The 18,033-nt window shown below is 38.7% G+C and overlaps 1 protein-coding gene across 1 annotated transcript; it reads right to left on the minus strand.

Moving 5' to 3' along the window:
- Window positions 1-879: 879 nt before the first annotated feature.
- LOC146481446 (melanopsin-like) lies at window positions 880-12,710 on the minus strand. The gene is made up of 4 exons (XM_085108549.1): window positions 12,540-12,710; window positions 6,265-6,595; window positions 3,303-3,618; window positions 880-2,625 (listed from the first exon to the last, which is right to left on the minus strand). Exons 2-4 carry the CDS (start codon window positions 6,575-6,577, stop codon window positions 2,151-2,153), a joined length of 1,104 nt encoding a protein of 367 aa, XP_084964675.1. The 5' UTR covers window positions 6,578-6,595; window positions 12,540-12,710; the 3' UTR covers window positions 880-2,150.
- Between the last annotated feature and the right edge of the window lie 5,323 nt (window positions 12,711-18,033).

Genomic DNA, 18,033 nt, shown 5'->3' on the forward strand with positions numbered 1-18,033 from the left:
CGAAGTTAGGAAGGGGAATAGAGAATTCCCCCCCCCCCCCTCTCACCCCGCCCCAGAAAACAATAAAAAGCCCGTTCGAGATTGGGTTAAGAGGGTAACATGTAACAGAAACTCGGGGACCTTTAAAAAGTAAAAATACAAATTAAATAAAGAAAACAAACCTACACTTACTATATAGGTATACAGCTATTTCAATTAACGTTGTCGGATAAAAATAAAGCTAAAAGACAAGACCGCAATGTTTTGTGGGATTATTTTTTATGGATAATTTCATCAAAATCATCCCTGCACGTGCAGGTCATTGTACTGCTAATTACAACCTATTGTTTTCTCCAGACATGACTGATTTTGATAAATTTATTCATAAAAATCCCACGTAAACTTTCGGTCTTGTCTTTAAGCTTTTAGCTTTGATCCGACAACGTTAATTGAAATAGCTGTATACAATAAAACATTTAAATTAACCAAGCACTGTAGTATATATTAAATCGCCTTTGTGTAACGTAGAGAGTTGCACCGTATAAGCCGTTAAAGAACTAAAAGAACCTTAGCCCCTCAGGTCCCAGATAGACTGAACATAAGAAATGTTTACTTTTAGTTGAGTTAAAAACAGCCGTCTTTGAGTGAACACTCCGCGGCTTCACATGGACCAAATTGATAAAAAAAGAAAGTAAGACAGTCTATATATCTTTCAAAAGCAGGTCTTGTCATTTGATCTTCTTATCAATTTTGTTCAAGTCTGCTCTAATCACAGACATTTGATTCTTAATTAATTAATTAATTAATTAATTAATTAATTAAAAAATTTATTTATTTATTTATTCATTTATTTATCTATTTATTCATTTATTTATTTATTTATTTATTTATTTGGGGCGACCTGCACCGTTTACAACCTCTCTCATTATTGGTCGAGAGGACAAAAGAACGAACAACAAAAGAAAAATTACGCCTAGCCACCAAAATCAATGAAGCTGCAGGTTATATGGGTCCAGTGAAAATAGAGCTTAGAAAAAGTGCAGGCCTACTGATTTATTTAACATATATTATTTTATTTAGTTACGTAATGTGTATCAGCGAGTCATTTCTTATTTCTCGTCATCTTATTTTGTTGTTGATTACTAGGTTATTTACCGGCCGGGAGGTCCGTATAGGCAAAAAGGGCAGAAGACCCACTTTGTCTGATCTTATACTGATCGACCTAGGCCGGTAAATGACCTGTTTACTTTTTTTTTTTTCTTAACAGTGTTTGCTGGTCGCTGATCCAATATGAAATTTTGCACGCCAGTCATGGCGATAGTATGCAATTTTTCTTCATTCACCTTTTCTTTGTCTGATTCATCTGGATAATAACATTCGTTTTAACTCTGGGAGCTTTCGTCAGAATCCATGAGGGAGTTTAAGCTACGATGACGGCGACGGCAACGACAACGCCTCAATTGAAAACAATAGGTTTAATGAGGACAAACAATCGCTCTGCACGTGAGTTTTAAATTTCGGTACGTTTCTTTGCCGTCTTCTTCAAAACAACAACATGAAATGGCCAAATTCAAGATTTTGTGGAGAATGTGAGCACAAGACGGTGATTTCTTTCATTCTCTTTATCAACTTGAACGCCACTCTTACCAATTTGGATCCTGGGTAGTTCGCCTTTTCTGTACAAGTTGAATGAGTTCAAATAATCGCGAAGTGTCACAAATAAAATGAAATTCTATTTTATAGTGACGTTCTGGTTAGTGTTGCCGTCGTCACTACTTAAGTTTCCTAAATTAGCGAGAAATTTCAATAATACCAAAGCAAACAACGCTAAAACGCTTCAGACGAATTGCAACTTCGCTCTGCCCTTCTCTCACTATATATAGCTAGTAAGTGTTCTTGGTTACCTTGACCATGGTCAGGAGATAAGAAAATTCTGCTCACTCCGGGAACCAATCAGATTGCAGGATTTTCAGGATTCCTCCGGCTCACGAGCAGAGAAAAAATTAAATTCCTCTTACTGTCACTGTTGTTATTACTGTCGCTGTTGTTTAAATTGTTGTACGATTGCTGAAGTCGTTGTGGCTTTTTATGCTGTGGCTACTACTGGCTGCTGCTCTGGCCGTGTCGACTGCGTTGGTATGCACACTATATACCACAATCCACGATTTCACTCACAGTCCATTCACCTGAGCGAAACCCATCGCAACAACGTACCCACCGGCATACACGTTCACTTCATTCAGTGGTTTCAAGAGGACAGCCATGCGTCTTGTTCTAAGACTTCTTCTTCTTGAACCCCCTTTTAGTACAACATTTCTGTTGATGTGCACCACCATTGTGTGTCTTTTGCATGAAATCACTTTCCAAAGACTTGCTCGAAAAGTACTATTCGTTATTATATACACAATGGGGTTATAAACGACCGATGCTTTTGCCATGAGTTCTGGGATCTCAGATTCCCCGCTGGTGAAGACATAACTTCCCTTAAAGACAGCAACGATGCTAACTAGGCAATATGGTGCCCAGCTCAACATGAAAGCCACTATAGCTATCACTGTCATGCGCACGAGCTTCTTCATGTACAATTTATGTCGTAGATGGAAGTGACCGTTGCCAGAAAATGATAGCTCACGGACTCGCAGTAACCTAAAATAAATAAATAGATAAGGAAATAACGATAAGAATTGATCATGTTTAAGTTAGAAAACCTCAACTCTTAACAACAATGACGTTTAATTGTTGAGCAAGAGGAAAGAAGGATGTGTATCGCATCGTGCCACGGCCATATTTCATCAACTGGCTTGGAGAACCGTAGAACAAAGGGGATAGCTGCCTAACTCGGAGGATTAAAGTAGAAAACGGCTCCGTGGCAGTCGGACCAAGTAATGAACTACAAACTGGACCGTCAACTCGGGTAACTCAGAAACCCAATGACACGCACATTATTCTACCTTTGAACTGCCTCTGAATTGGATGAGAGCTAAGACCGTATCTTTTAAGGGTCCCAGACAACTCACTGGTATTTAGCAGCCTAATTTCTGAGATTATGCCTCTATATAGAGCTACTGACCGTGCAACTAATAATTTTAAGTGGTAAATCAAATGGGAAGGTGGATCGTAAAACAAAAAGACAATTTTTGCTCAAAGCTCGGTTTACACGCTAAGATTTGTCGGGTCGACAGTATCGGAGGGAAAATCTTACATGAATATTAATACTCAATTTCGATGTGGAATTTTTATTGACGTTGCGGTTTATTTGAGAGTGTCGGCCAGACATGTACGATTCGCTCTCCGAAGATTTGCTCTTCGGAAGGTTGATTTACCTGTAAATCTTGTAGTAGGCCATACACATGACTGAAAGAGGTAGAAAAAAACCAAGAACCACCAATACCAGATTATACGACATCCCAGACGCAGAATTATCGGTCCAGTCAGGCCCACAGCTAATCCGAGCTGCTCCTGGTACGAACCGATTCCAACCCAGCAAAGGAGGAAACATGCACACCATTCCGTAGGCCCAGGCTCCAGCAATGAGAAAACCCTGATTTCGTTTCGAGAGACGAACGTTTGGATTCATTCGGTGCAAGCTGTAGTTGATAACGAGGCTCATCTCTGTTAGGTTTGCAATCCCCGAGATACCTGTTGTTAAGGAAACTGCAGTTAACACGACGGGGGATTTTAAAAGGCAGCGGCTTAAAATAGAGGAGAATAACGTTAAAAACTTCTTTCTTAATTGCTTAAATTGAGGAAGGTTACAATCAAGATATCTTCCGAAATGGTTTGGTTTGCAAGAACTGAAAGAATAGAAAGAAATCAGGCCTCGGCTGTTCAAAAAGCAGATAATTTTATCCACTGGATAGGTCGCTATGCGGAAAATAAATGTGTGCAAGAATTTCCCTACAGCCCTATAATTTGTGTACAGAGTAGAAGCGTATGGCTACTATGAATAAATTATGTGATTGTGATGAAAACTTGCCAGAAGTGTTCTTTGGAGTACATTTGCACAGCGCGATAGTGACTTATCCACTGGATAAAGTTATGCGCCCTTTAAACAACTGGGGCAAGAAATTTAAACAAATGATCACAGGGTGATCTATATTTGTGTTTACGCTTACCCCATCAACTCGAATTTACTATTTTTTCTTCCGTGGTCCCCTTTACCCCATTTTGCAAGAGTTTTAACCATTGAGCAGACTTTGCTTGTGATGGAAACTTTGGGAAAATCTGGGACCACTGTTGAATAAAGGATATCAACTGAAAAAGATGGCGCTTTCCGTTTACAATACCGTGCCACTTTCATTGACAGGAAAAGGAAGAAATGACAAATTCCGATGTTTCGTTCCGAATGGGAAAAACGAGTGGAACATTTCCGTGAACATTTCGGATGGAATTTCAGGAAATTTTGTTATCCATTTGATTTCTAACCGAAGTTTCCAGATTTTCGTGCAAATGGTAAGCACCATTGTTGCCCTAAACGTTAAATAAAGGCAAAATTATCGAGAAAGTAGCGGTGTGTGGGAAGCTAAATTCAAAAATATTACATCACATTTCCTTTCATTGCGCATATGCCACTCATTGACATTCCAATCCTAGCAAGATGCGAGATGTTTGTCCCATTAACCTAGTTTAATGGCCTTAGCTCCCACGAGTCTCCTGTAGCTCAGTGGTAGAGCATCCGAACTAGTAATCGGAAGGCCTTAGGTTCGACTCCTAATAGGAGCACTCGGAATTTCTTTTTCCGAGTTTGCCTGTGTCATTACTGAATAATACATCATCCTCTTCTGAATAAATTTTTGTTCCATTTAAAGAAAATTACGTATTTTTGTTTTGCCGGTATCTCCGGGGCGCTTTCCATATTTAGCCAAAATTTTTCGGAACAAAAGGACGACCATTAGAGGTACTCCACTTTTCCCGTTCGAAGCAGTTGGAACGAAATTACCGTTCCATTTGCACAAAACCTCCATTTCCACTTTGTTGCCCTCTTGCGCCATTATGGCGCCATCACGTACTGTTTTTTTTTTTTATCTACCAATGGGATCGCAAGTTTGGAACTACTAGAAAAAAGTCTTTCCATTTGACACGATAACTTTCCGAAATTTGCAACCGAAAAAGCGCCCCTGGCCTGTTTCATCAGATCGTTCTCGTTTAGGTATGATTTGCAAAATCCCATATCCCCGACTATCAAAAGTACTTTGGTCGTTAAAACTGATACCATCCAAAATGGCACAAGAAGCCTAGCCCTTTGTTGGTTATCACGGAACGCACAGAAGTGAATAGGTTAATTGTTTTAAGTGTATCGTCGTACTTGTTATATTTTTATGTCATTTTACCATTTTTTTTTTATTGTTTCCGATACTTTCAAGTGACTTAAAATGACTTTTTGAGCTTTTGGAGTAAACGAGAAATCCAACAATGTAGCTCCATTATGGTGGCTGAGCAAAACCAATGACGTCATCATGCCTTTTTGCATCTGAACAAAACTTACAAGATGGGGTATGATGTGAAAGACGAAGAAAATGAGATGACCGACCAAGTAAACCACGGAAGTTGTTGACAAGGTGGCGTGATGAACAATTTCCTTACATTGACGATTTTACAATTCAATATTTTTTGATGTGACACAATAGTAACCTTGGAAAAATTGTACTACTGCCGTGCCAAACTGGCTTGACTGTGGCACGACTGACTTCACTTGGCTTCAGACCTCGAAATTTAACAGGTAATTTAAAGGAGTATGTGCAAATAACCTCCTTTAAAATATAGTTATGATTCAGTTCGGCGCAGTTGCAGAGCGAAGTCAGCAAGTAAGTCGTCCTTCTGTCTTGTTACCCGGGAGTTGGGGCGAATTGGTATCAAACGTCGTGTCAAATATGAGTAAATGAGCTTAAGCAAGACGGCAACGCCAACGCCGCAAAACAATCGCTCTGCATGTGCGTTTTATATTTTGGTACATTTCTTTGCCGTCCTCTGCAAAACAACAACGTGAAATGACCACATGAAAGGTTTTGTGGAGAACGTGAACGCCTAAAGGTGAATTTTTCATTTTCTTTCTTAACTTTTACGGCACTCCTACCAACTGGTTCCTGGATAGTTCGCCATTGAGCGAGTTGAAATAATCGCGAAGTAGCACAAATGAATCAAAGATATATTTTCAAGTGACGTTTTTGTTGCCGTTGCCGTCGTCGTTGCTTAAGCTCCCTATTGTCTAGTACTTAATACAGCAGCGCAGTAGCACAACATCTGAAACGGATCTTTGATAATTAACTGAAATAACAACGAACATACCCACTATCCCGTTGATTAAGGCGTTCCACCGACATGTAGCGTCCTCTTTGCTGATCTGGCCTCCGCGTAACAGAAGACTTATCACCACTGGGTATCCCAACACGATAATAATAAGACTTCCAATGGATAGATTGATCATAAGAGGTGTAAGTGACTTACTGGCGTGTTCATGCCTTCGTAAGATGATGACTGTCAACGCGTTGCCAAGGAAACCAATGGAAAGGATGGCAAACATCACGGTCCCGTATGCCAGGTACCAGGCGTTATGCCAGCTGAACACGACTTCCAGGTCTTGGGTTGTTGGGGTCGACATATCTTTTTACTATCTAATCTGAAATTGAAAAGTAAAAACTTTATATGAAGTTGACCTCAAGGCGACTTTGCAGTGAAAACTAAAGATTCCAAACTCGAGTTGGCAATAACCTTGCTCCTGGAACTCACCTAATTCCACCCTTCCAATAAGCGGTTAAACACTGTTAGGGTTCATTGAGTCCTGCAATAGCTTTCGCCTTCTCAGAACCATGAACCGATTATTGAAACAACGCAACTCCCTAGAACGCGATTCTAACCCAAGAGCTTGGCACATTTCCTGTGAATTGGTTGAAGTAATCCGGCGATAGAGTAAATCAACAATAAACGTTTGTAGACAATAGTTGGCATAAGGCAATCATTCTTTATGCCACATTAGAAGCCAAGTCCTTTTCGATCTGCTTTACGATGATAAGATGTTTAAAATTTGTTTAGGCCAGTAATTTTATTAAGTCTATAAATCGTCAAATCTCTCTCCCATCGCAGACCTCATCCCAGAGTTATATACAGGCATGATTCTACAGATTGGACTAGTCGGAATTTAAGGACGTTCGCGCTAATTGCTTATGCGCATCTTTAGTGCGCAGGTAACGCACACGCCAAGCAATGTCACGCGCAATTCATGGTTGACGATACACGGAGGAAGACGGAGGTAAACACACATGTCGGCCGACGTGACAGCATTAAAAAGACGGAAAAGGGGGAAATTCATCTCCGTTGCACAGTTTTGAAACGAAAAATCGACGTGAAACGATTAGACGGGTTGAGTTTACAACAAAAAGTCCAAGAAAAGGTATCGATACCTGCGGGTATTTCGCGCCAAGAGATTAATATATTTACTTGACTCTCGATATAATAAAATGATTGAAATGCAATACTTTATTTAGTCTATTCGTCAATCGAAGTCACCTTAAGCTTTTTTAAGTTTTGACAGTAAACGAGAAAGTCTTACCCTGAAAGCAATTTTATTGATCAAGAATCCCGTGTACATTTAATCTCCACATACCTATTCTAGGTAAATAAATAAGCTTACTTCTCACATTCTCGCCTCGCTCACGGCTATAGATGCATTTTCCTGGCATTGGCTAAACAGCTGTATAAGTTTTGAAGGTAGAATAACAATAAACAACTTAGACGATCAGAGGTTTGACAGCACACTCGAGCGAAAACAAAAAAAAAACCGACCAAGCAACCATTGTGAGCTGTGAATTATGGGATAGATCATCCTGTTTAGGTTCCAGTGCTTCTCCGACCTGTCACGCAAAAACGTGACTTCCGTAAGTTTCTCACGTTTTCGACAACTTCAACTGGATTTTGCGGTTTTAAAAGGTCGGTGACCCCCAATTTTTTTTAGACGGTTAACCTTCTTTGATAGATATCTGCTCACTGTCATCAAACGAAAGAAAAATCAATGTGGGAAGTTATTTTTTTTTTAAATTTATCTACCCACGCGCGATCGAACTCCGCACATTTTATGCCACTTCTGGGGTGGAAATACAATTATCAAAGATAAGTTGTAGCTTTAGGGATAATAAAAGCGGAATTTATTTGTTTAATAGATCCTCTGAAATAAACTTCGGCAATGGAAGCTTGTCTCCAGCGATTCGTTTATAAAAATTTTGCATCAACAACCGGTGAGGTCATATCGAGTGACGAGGACCGATTTCTCAAAATAAGCGCAAACTTGCAGATGTCATATCTCCGAAACGAAGTCGGTGACCCCCATTTTTTTTTGCATTTCAGATGTAAGTAATTCAAAGACTAACTGCAGCAGAAGTTTGAAAAAAAAATCAATGTTAAAACATTTTCGCGCGAACGTCCTTAAGTCACTGGTTGAATCCTTTTTTTTTTTTTTTCTTAAAGGAAAAAAAAAAGTTTTGTCACCGTAATCAGAAAGTACCTGTAGAGAAAAAAAAACCCGACATTTGCAAACAATATTTCGCCACTACATTGAAATTCTCCACCGGAAGACTGGAAGCTATTCGAAGATTAAAGCTGAGAGGTAACAAACAAGCTGAACGATTCGATGCAACCTCCGGGCGGTAACCATAAAGGCAAGATCACCACGAGTTTTGTATGATTTGATGCTATGGAAAGCAAAGTAGGATAACGTCGTGGGCACTGCAAAAATTATACAGAGAGGAAGTTGCGACCGAGATAAGATCAACCCAGATAATTTTGGGCCATATTATGCAAAGGTTTGAAGGTTTCACGATTAGGTGAAGCTGGTTACAAAACGGACCACTTTAAAACTTAAATTTATTAGGAACTGTGCGGCATTCTGTAACTTTATCTCACACAACTCTTGCTGCATGTTTTCAACCATAATACTGAGTCTCATTGATTTTTTTTCCGTGTACATGTGCTTTCGAAATGAATTTCATACACTGGTAAAACTGGCACGGGAAGTAGGCGCAATATAGAAGATACTCGGATTTAAATCTTTTATATAAAATGTTTTTAGGTGAACTCAGTGTTTTTCGATGAAATTATTATTTTTCAGCTGGAAAATTTCTCGGGTGCTAAAAAAAACACTTAAGCTGTTTAAAATCCAATCTATTTTTATTTCTTAATTTTATTCACCACGGCAGCGTATCAGTAACCACAATGCTCTCTGCTAAGGTAATTACTTACAACTCTTTTTCATTTTGTTTTCAACTCTGCCTTTACAATTTAACAGTTTAAATTAAGCTATTCGCTATTACGCTATTCGCTATCCGATCTTAATCCCTCCAGTAGCTCGCCAAAAATTTCGAAGTCAAATCAATGTTTCTGCCATACAGTGTTAATCCTTTCTTTCACAGAATTAAAGCTCATCGTACTTATGTATGCAACTTAGGAAGTTTTGCAAGGAAAACCTAAATAAATAAAAAACGCGATTCGAGCAAGCGAACCTTCGTTGTAGAGGATTACACTGAACGAAGGTTCGTTGTGGAGCTTTTCATTTTGAGAATTATATCCAGGGAAGCAACCGCTCAATTTGCGTACATAAACTTGCATGTGTCACTCATCTCTCTCAAGTACATTATATCTCAAATATATATAATTTCATTTAAGCCGTTTGGTGCTGTTTATTTTGCTGTGCAGGGTGGTTCTAACTTTGTGTTTGGGAATGAAATCCCAGAGTGTGACATTCAAATAAAAGCTACTGAGCAGCACTTTCCCGTGGTGCTATTTATTATGCTGTACAAGGTGGTTCTAATCTTCAGTCTGTGGATGAAATCCTCAAGTGAAATCCAAAGGAAAGCTGTTAAGTATTACGTCCCTTTGATAATGTTTACCATGCTGCAAAAGCTTACTCTAGTAAAGGTCGTGGATCAAATCTGTATATAGCATGTGTGGCCATTTCAACGAAAGGTACTGAACACTACCGTTTCCGCGCAATCTCGTTCTAAGTTTTAAGTCGTCACGTGTCACTAGCGTGAGCTACAAAGGGTGGTATTATTTAAATCTAAGTCTATGGAACTAATCTTTAAGCATGACCATAAGGCGTTAATTTGGTGTTTATTCCCTAATAGCTGGGGCAGAGAAAGGATTAATATTCTTTAGAAGGCAATAACCATTTAGGATGAAACCAACAAACACATTTAACGAAACGAATGTTTGGTTTATCAACAGAGTGTGCTCTGACGTAGGACTAACGCTCGAAACATCAACACTCGAATCAGTTTACGGTGGCCAATTCACCCTTTGTTGTCAACTCTATTGATAAACCAAACATACATTTAATGAAACTGGGGAATAAATTGCCAGTTCGCTTTAAAACGACCCTGGGAAACCCAGCGATTCGTTTTTTGTATATCTGTTCGGAAGGCCCAAATCACCTTAGAAATTCGGTTTAATTTTGAAGAAAGACTAACGTTTTCTTTCTTGGTTTTTTGCAACCTAAAACGTTTGTAAAAAAAGACGATGAATTCATTTTGTTTTCTTAGTGACAAAAATGTCGTTGAGAAAGCGGAAATAAGGGCAGCTAGTATTTTCAAAAACTGTCCGCGACTTTAAAATTCAGGTGAAGCTAAGAAACTGTTTTAGTTATCTACATTTCCCTTTTAAATGCCCGAAAACAAGGATACAAGAACGACTGCACAAGTATTTTTCTTAGATATTCTCGTTGGGCCACGACCGACGATCACTTAATTAATAACATGTGCTTTTTTACAGCCAGTAATTAACCGAATAATGAGGTTTGGTAAACGCATTAATCTTCCCTTTACGCTTCTATGCTTATCTGTCTAACCATTATTCTTGTTTTTGTGCTTTTAGTCCTGTATTTTACAAACAAGGAAATTAGAGTCTTCGCTTTCTTAAATACTTCCCACTGATGTATTTTAACAAATGCGTGTATCTATTTAATCATGCTACATAATCAAAATGCAAAATTGAACAACTAAAACAGGTGAAAATTTCTATGTGTCAAACAACGTTTACATCGTAGTCAAAACAAACAAACAAATAAGTAAAATTAAAATAGCAAAAACGACTCCCTGTTTTAGCCAGAATAACATAACTTGCCATATAAACTGAGTAAAATCTATGCATGTGATATACAGAGTTAACAGGATCGAAATAAGGTTGCAGTACGATACAAAGAGGATACAAAAATAAATTTTACAGTAATTGAACAGTGAAAAAACACCTGGTGTTTTCGAAAGAGTTTATAACATTTGCGGCTTTGTGATTGGTTGTTTGATGTCAGGCGTTCGGATGGCGTCAGCAGGAAGCGTGATGTGACCCTGGGGCATGATCTAGATCAAGAGTGAAAGTTGATCGACTTATTTGGTATCTTTCTTTAACTTACAAGTCATTTTGTTTCATCGGCAACAAAAACGGAGAAAAGTCTCATCTAAAAACTGGTTGCGAGATGAGAAATTGGAAAGAAATAATTCACTTTAGTCGATCTATGCAAGCTTAAACGAAAAGAATAAAATTTTTCTTGAATTTGGTTGCCGGAAGAAACAATGAATGAAAGAGATAAAAGGCAAAGAGAGAATTTCTTTAAGCCATTTTGTTTCATAACATTTTCAGTTATTCTCTTGAGTTTACGATTGCGTTCAATGGCTAGACATTTCTTTCATCGTTCTTAACATTTTCACGTTAACGTGAAGTTAACTTAAGAAACATTTTTCCTTAATAAAACAAAATAACTTCACATTTCCTGTGTCTGTATGTACATTCACGCACGAACTTTGTTAATTTATATAGAAATTCATGCGACTATGCCTCGTTGGGCCTGTAAGTTTCATTTGTTCTTTAGCTCATTTGGCCTATTTCCACGATCTGTACTGACTCATCAGCCACACTAGTAAGCTTACCAAAAGTCGCCTTCTTCTTGGAGCCTGCAACTGTTCTGGCTAGCATTTCTATGCGGCAAGTGAAGCCGTTCTTATAACTTGAAATTGCCCGACATTTTAAAAGTAATATAAAACCAACACAGTAATATTTGATGTAAAACTCTTCGCTGACCAAGTCGTCGATCAACCATCAACTGATCACGCACACCTTCGTCATGCCTACGAACGTTTTATTAAATTAAAGACTTTTGTAGCCCGAGGATGTTTCGATTTAATAATTGTTTGGCATAAAAATTTGTATGGCAAGTAAATCTGTGGTTATAACTTAAATTTGGTAGCCATTTTCAAGTAATCCAAAACAAATACAGCAATTTTTCGAGTGTATGTTTCTAGAACCAGTGATCCACCACCAATAGTCACACCTGCGACACACCCACGGCCATTTTTTTTTTAATTCAAGACAGGCTGCTTTCTTCCATAAAAAAAAATTGAGAGAGACTAACAGACAGCGAAACGACAGGTGATTATTAAATATTAAGAAATACGGCAAAACGCATGTAATTTATGTTTGCGTTTTCCTCAATACTGAACTCTGTGGTTTCTCCTCAATACGTCCAGATTTGAAACGTAGTGTTAAATAGAGTAAGTCAAATTTATGTCTCAGCAATCCCTAACCTTTTCTTGTTAACTGACCCAGACAATGAATCTTCGATGGAGTTTAAGCGTTCAGCAAATGAATACTGAGTGTTCCACCAGCAAGTAGGTGAAGTGCGTTGAAGCCAAAGTACTTCATCACAGACTTACTCGTATTCTGTGAAAAAATTATCGTTGGGCCCTACGCATTTATTTAATCTGTGCCCAGCAATCGTTATCGATGAAAGCACTTTACTTTATTCCGCAAACATGCATTATTAGCCCGCCAACGGAGAAAACACTTATCGCTTCCTGATCTTTGATGACCTTAAACTTGTACGTGAGTGGCATTTTAATTTTCGTGAACATAGCGCCTTGTTTATGTGCCTTGTTACGGTAAATATATTTGAGAATTTATCTTACGACATTAAACGATTTGTTATCCGGGTTAAAGGTTGTATTTTAAAGAGGTTGTCAAAATGTTATTCTCGGATTTTTAATTGTGATATATCGTTTGTTGATATTTTGGTTATTCATACTGTTTTTCTTTAACATTTGGATAAGCAAACATGGCTCCCCATGGAATCACCATAAACCAAAAGGAATGAAACAGATTCGGTGGATGAAACATGAAAAGTTATGTTCTTGCTGGGATGTTAATTGAAGTTTAAAAGGCAATTTAAATTCTAATATTATTTTAAACTAAGCCAATAACCTCCCAATTACATCTTTGTTCACGTGCACTGCTGTGAATTGAGTGTTACTCAACATGACCTGAGCACGTGCAATGGTTTGCTATGGGGAAATTCAGACACGAAAGTACAGACAGTTGGAAAACTTGTTCACGTGCACAGTTGACGCAGATATATCTAAATGGCTTAGGCCAATTTGTTTTCAGAGTTCGTTGTAAGTGAAAAGCAACTTGGATAACATTGTCAACATGATAAACAGGCTTTTAAAATGTCCATTACACTAAGCGATTTCCGTTCTTTGCTTTTAGGAGAGCTTGAAATGTGTTGGGCTCACTTAAGTATCTAAAATCGTCCAAGCCGTATCCTTGAGGGCGTCTACTGAAATGTAACTACAGGCAGCCTAAGTTAAATTTGGTGTTGTAAGTTAAATTGTAAGTTAAATTGCCCGGTGTTTTAGGGTAACGAATTATTATATAGATAACGATGAAGTATTAGAAATTCTCAAATTTTTAGCATATGATCTCTTCACTGCGTTTGTAGAGGTTGTCATAAATACCATCTTATCAGCCAATCACAACAGAACTTTCCGTTTACAACACGGCTCGATCTTTGTTTTGTGCAAAAAAAATTGGCTGGAAGATTTGAGGACTTGGCGGAGAGCTTTCTAGAAGAATTACCAATTTCAATTTTTCTTCTTGAAAGACAAGAGGTGGAAGAAGGAGGCGTTTATCACTGTCACCGTTACTGGCGTTGAAAAGTTGATTGAAGCAGAAGAAAATACGAACACCAAGAGAAAGAGCTTGTACGACTTGAATATAGTCAAAAAGTTCTTGGTTGAAGAACGCAGTGAAACAAGAAAATTGAGAAAATAACTCGGCGGCTTATTCCGTCAATTTAACTTGGCTTTAAGGACTAAAGTCTAAAGTCCGCGGGATTTTTCGAGTGATGAACGCCATTTGAGTCGTGCTCTCCACGGTAAAGTTATTTACATCCTCAAGGACAATGAGTTTAATAAAACCAGAGACGTATTGAAAGCCAAACAAAAGGAACTCAAGCGACATGGGTATGGAAACTACAGTGGCCGAGAAGGGAATTTTTAGACTTTAGACTTCACTGAGACTTTGGACTCCGAACTTCGGACCTCGGGCTTCGAACTTCAGACTTCGGGCTTGAAAATGCCTATTTCGGATTTCCGACTTCCTACTTCTGAGTTCTGATTTGAAGCGTTCATCATAAAAATGGATGAGGTAAGCTGAAATCAATGAGTTTCCCCCATCTATTTATTTCTATCGTGGGAATACTTTGGAAAGAGAGATCTTAGTTAAGCTTATTATGCATAAAGTACTTGGGATGGCCAAAACTGGAGCGCTTCGTACAAATGTGAGTGAGGGATTTTTTACATGGAGGATGGAATTTCCTAGCACAAGGAAGATCCTAGAAGGCGGATCATCCTAGCGCCATTTGTTTTCTGTATTAAATTTACATGCAAAAAAGTTGTACTTGGCTCTAGCGGTAGGATCTTCCTAGCTGAGAGATAGGAAGATCCTAGCACCATACAATTACCCTCGCTCGGAAGATCCTAGTACTAGCAATGAAAAAGAACAAAAATGGCGGCAGCCGGGCGTTCAGCTGCTAAAGGCCGACAATTTAATTTTTCCTCTTTTCCTTCTCCACTTGGTAACCACCGCGACCGAAATTTCTGCATGTAAACTAAACGGAAAGTTGTTTTGCCTTCTAGGATCTTCCTAGTGCTATGATCTTCTTCCCTCCATGTAAACAGACCCTGAGATAAGTTTTCAATATAAAACAATTGTTCAGGAAGTGTGATGAACGTATTTAGTTTTGGAAGCAATATAAGAAGCATATCGTTGGTAAAAAGCCGTCAACAGGCACATCGCATGTATAGTCTTTACACAAGAACACGGCTGTACAATTGAATTCAGACTATCGATAAGGAAGTTAAACAACTGAAAAGTAAAAGAAGAAAGGACAGCAACAGAAACGACTTTGGAGAAAAAAAATTGAAAACAAAGAATATTTTATTTCCACGGGCCAAAACTGCTGAGTCACTGCAATAGCCAGCTTGGGAAATGGGCTGACTGTCCGTTGATATTTTCGACTTATGTAGGAGACGTTTATTTCATTGAAGAAATAAAACTCTGGATAAGTGTTTTACCATCGCTGACAGTAGAACATTTCGTTGGTTGAACAATGTTAGAAGGTTTATCGCCCCAGACCTTGAGACAATGTTGAACCAACACTTGTAACATGAAATAAAGCATGGGTTAACGTTTTTCGTTCCTTTTAAGGGAATTTGTTTATAAAAGAACAGCTCTCTGCTAAAAGTATCTTCGTTTCTTTCCCTTTCGAAAAGGAAGGAAAAAAGTAACCTCATGAACTAAAAACCAAGTAAGTTACACATTTTATATCCCTCACTATGTTTTTGAATATTTTGTATATACCAGGGGTGGAAGTTACGTCCATTGACGAACGAGTTAGGAACAACTAAACCAGTAAATCAAAATGTAATACTGATCTCGCCAGAGAGGGAAAATCAGTGTAATGATTTTTGAACATGATTGATTTTGGTCTGAGCTGGATAAGCTGAAAAGTACAGGATCTAGGGTAAATTTACGGCTGTTGCTAACCTGAATGTTACTGAATACACCGAGTAAAGGGAAATCAATATTCTTTCGCTATGCTATCGGAGCCCTCAGGGCCCAGTTGTGCAAACCCCGATTAAGCTAATCCTGGGTTAATATGAATTTGGCTTTGAGTTTTATTGCTAATCAATAAAGACTCTTCAAAACGATTTTTGTTCCTCACTGTTTGATTAAGATTTTTCTTCACCACTAGCTTAAATAAGCTTTTAAAAACATTTTTAATGAGCGAGATGAAAACCTCGGTTAATTTTTAATCGGGGATTAGCGTTAATCGGCTTTCGAACAACTGGGCCCAGATGACTAAAGAAATGGTCTAGGTCTGTCTTATTTGCTTTAATTTAATTTCAGTTAAAAGCCGTTTCTACCTTCTATAAAGAATTATCATCAAACGTTCTTGAAATGTTCTTGATGACTCGTGAGATCGGCCGCCACTTCGTAACCAAGTGATGACATCTTTGTAACCAGTATCCAATTACGTAACGGATAGGCGAAAGGAAATTGACTGGTTCTGATTTTGATGGTACGTATTCGTGTCCCATTCCTTGCCATGCAAAGTTTGTTTTATTGTTGGACTTCCAGATAGCTAATAATCGACCCAAGACTACTGAAGGGAGGAAGAAGCTGATGCACAAATGGACTATGCAAGACCAGTGAGGCCAGAAAAAATTTAATGAAACCCATAGATATGATTCTGTTGACAGGATTAATTTGAAGCACAAAGTAATTGATTTGGATTGTAATGTTTTAGATCAACAATAAGGGACCCCAAGGAACGTTTGACGTCGTTGGATGCTCCAGACGGCTTTTGGGTGTCTAATTTTAGCTCTATTGCCTAAATAGCGTTCCTTGTTGTCCTGATGTCAAAGGTTTGACCTCATGACGTCACACAGGGGGGCAGAAGAGGATTCTGTCCTCGGCGACTTTGAAATTTATCTGGGAAACATTTGATGTGATCGGTTAGTGTTGACTGACTTTGATGTTTTAATGGCAACCAAAGTTTGACAGGCAGTTTTCCAAAAAACTAAAAATTCCTTTTTAAAATGAAGAAAAATTACTTTTCTTACCGTATGTTTTATGTTTTTAGCTGATGTTATTGATTGATTCTTGCTCAATTTCGTCGCTAACCTGACCTTTTGGGAAAATCCATAAATACAGGAAGCGGATCCAAGATGGTCGCCATTTGGCAGTCATCGCGTAATTAGCGCGTCAATGACGTCATAAATTCGCGTTTTGGACCCCAAAGGAAACATCATCTTTGAAGGTACTATCTATCCTCCAAGTCTCACTGTCATAACTTTTATACTTCCGAAGTTTTGAAGGGATGTGGGGAAGCTGATTTAGATAGGGTCAATACAAGCACAACCGGTTTCAAGATGTCAATGAAAAGCAAATTTGACAATTATAAGAGTGAACCCACGCTGAACCTCTTTATGTTATTTTTAAATAGAATTTATTGCAACTTTTTTAACCAGTATGGCCGCAGTTTTAATGGATGTTCGTTCCGTCTGCTTTAAGCCGGCGACACACTGGCGATTTTATTCGCCGTTCGCGGCCAAATTGTTCGCAAGGAATTTCCGCCACCGATCGCGGCGATGTGGCACTTCAAGCTTGTTCCCAAGCTCCATCTTATTACTGCTATCCACCATTTTCAAAAGTAATCTGATAAAATAGCCCATCCTGATTGATTGACGATTCACAGAGATGAGCGTAGAAAATCGCGGGAACGGGCACACTTCGCCGATATCTGACATGAGGATGACATGCCAGATATCGGCAATTTTATACGCCGATCGCGGCGATTGGTGCTAATCGCAATCGCTGCACCGGGCACACCTGGCGATTTTCGCCGATCGCGGCGTTCTGCGTATAAAATCGCCAGATGTTTTACAGGCTTAAACGAAGTGACCGTTAAACACCACTTATTTCCCCCTCCCCTCCCCCTCCCCCTCTCCCGACGGCGTAATAGAGATGACCGCTAAATAGAGGTTTCATTTACAGGTGGTTTAGAAGCAAGTGTTTAATACAGGATGGCTGCTGATTACAGGGCGGCTTTATAAAGACTTTGAATGAGCATTTCCGACAACGACCCATTCAGTAATGAAGTTTCGATTAATTACGGCTTGTAAAACGAGTTTCTTTTGTCCTACTTTTGACAGTCCTCGTTTTTTTTTCCTGGCAGTA

The sequence above is a fragment of the Pavona decussata genome, unplaced genomic scaffold (genome assembly GCF_977016875.1).
Source record: "Pavona decussata unplaced genomic scaffold, jaPavDecu1.1 SCAFFOLD_50, whole genome shotgun sequence".
Classification (NCBI taxonomy): domain Eukaryota; kingdom Metazoa; phylum Cnidaria; class Anthozoa; order Scleractinia; family Agariciidae; genus Pavona; species Pavona decussata.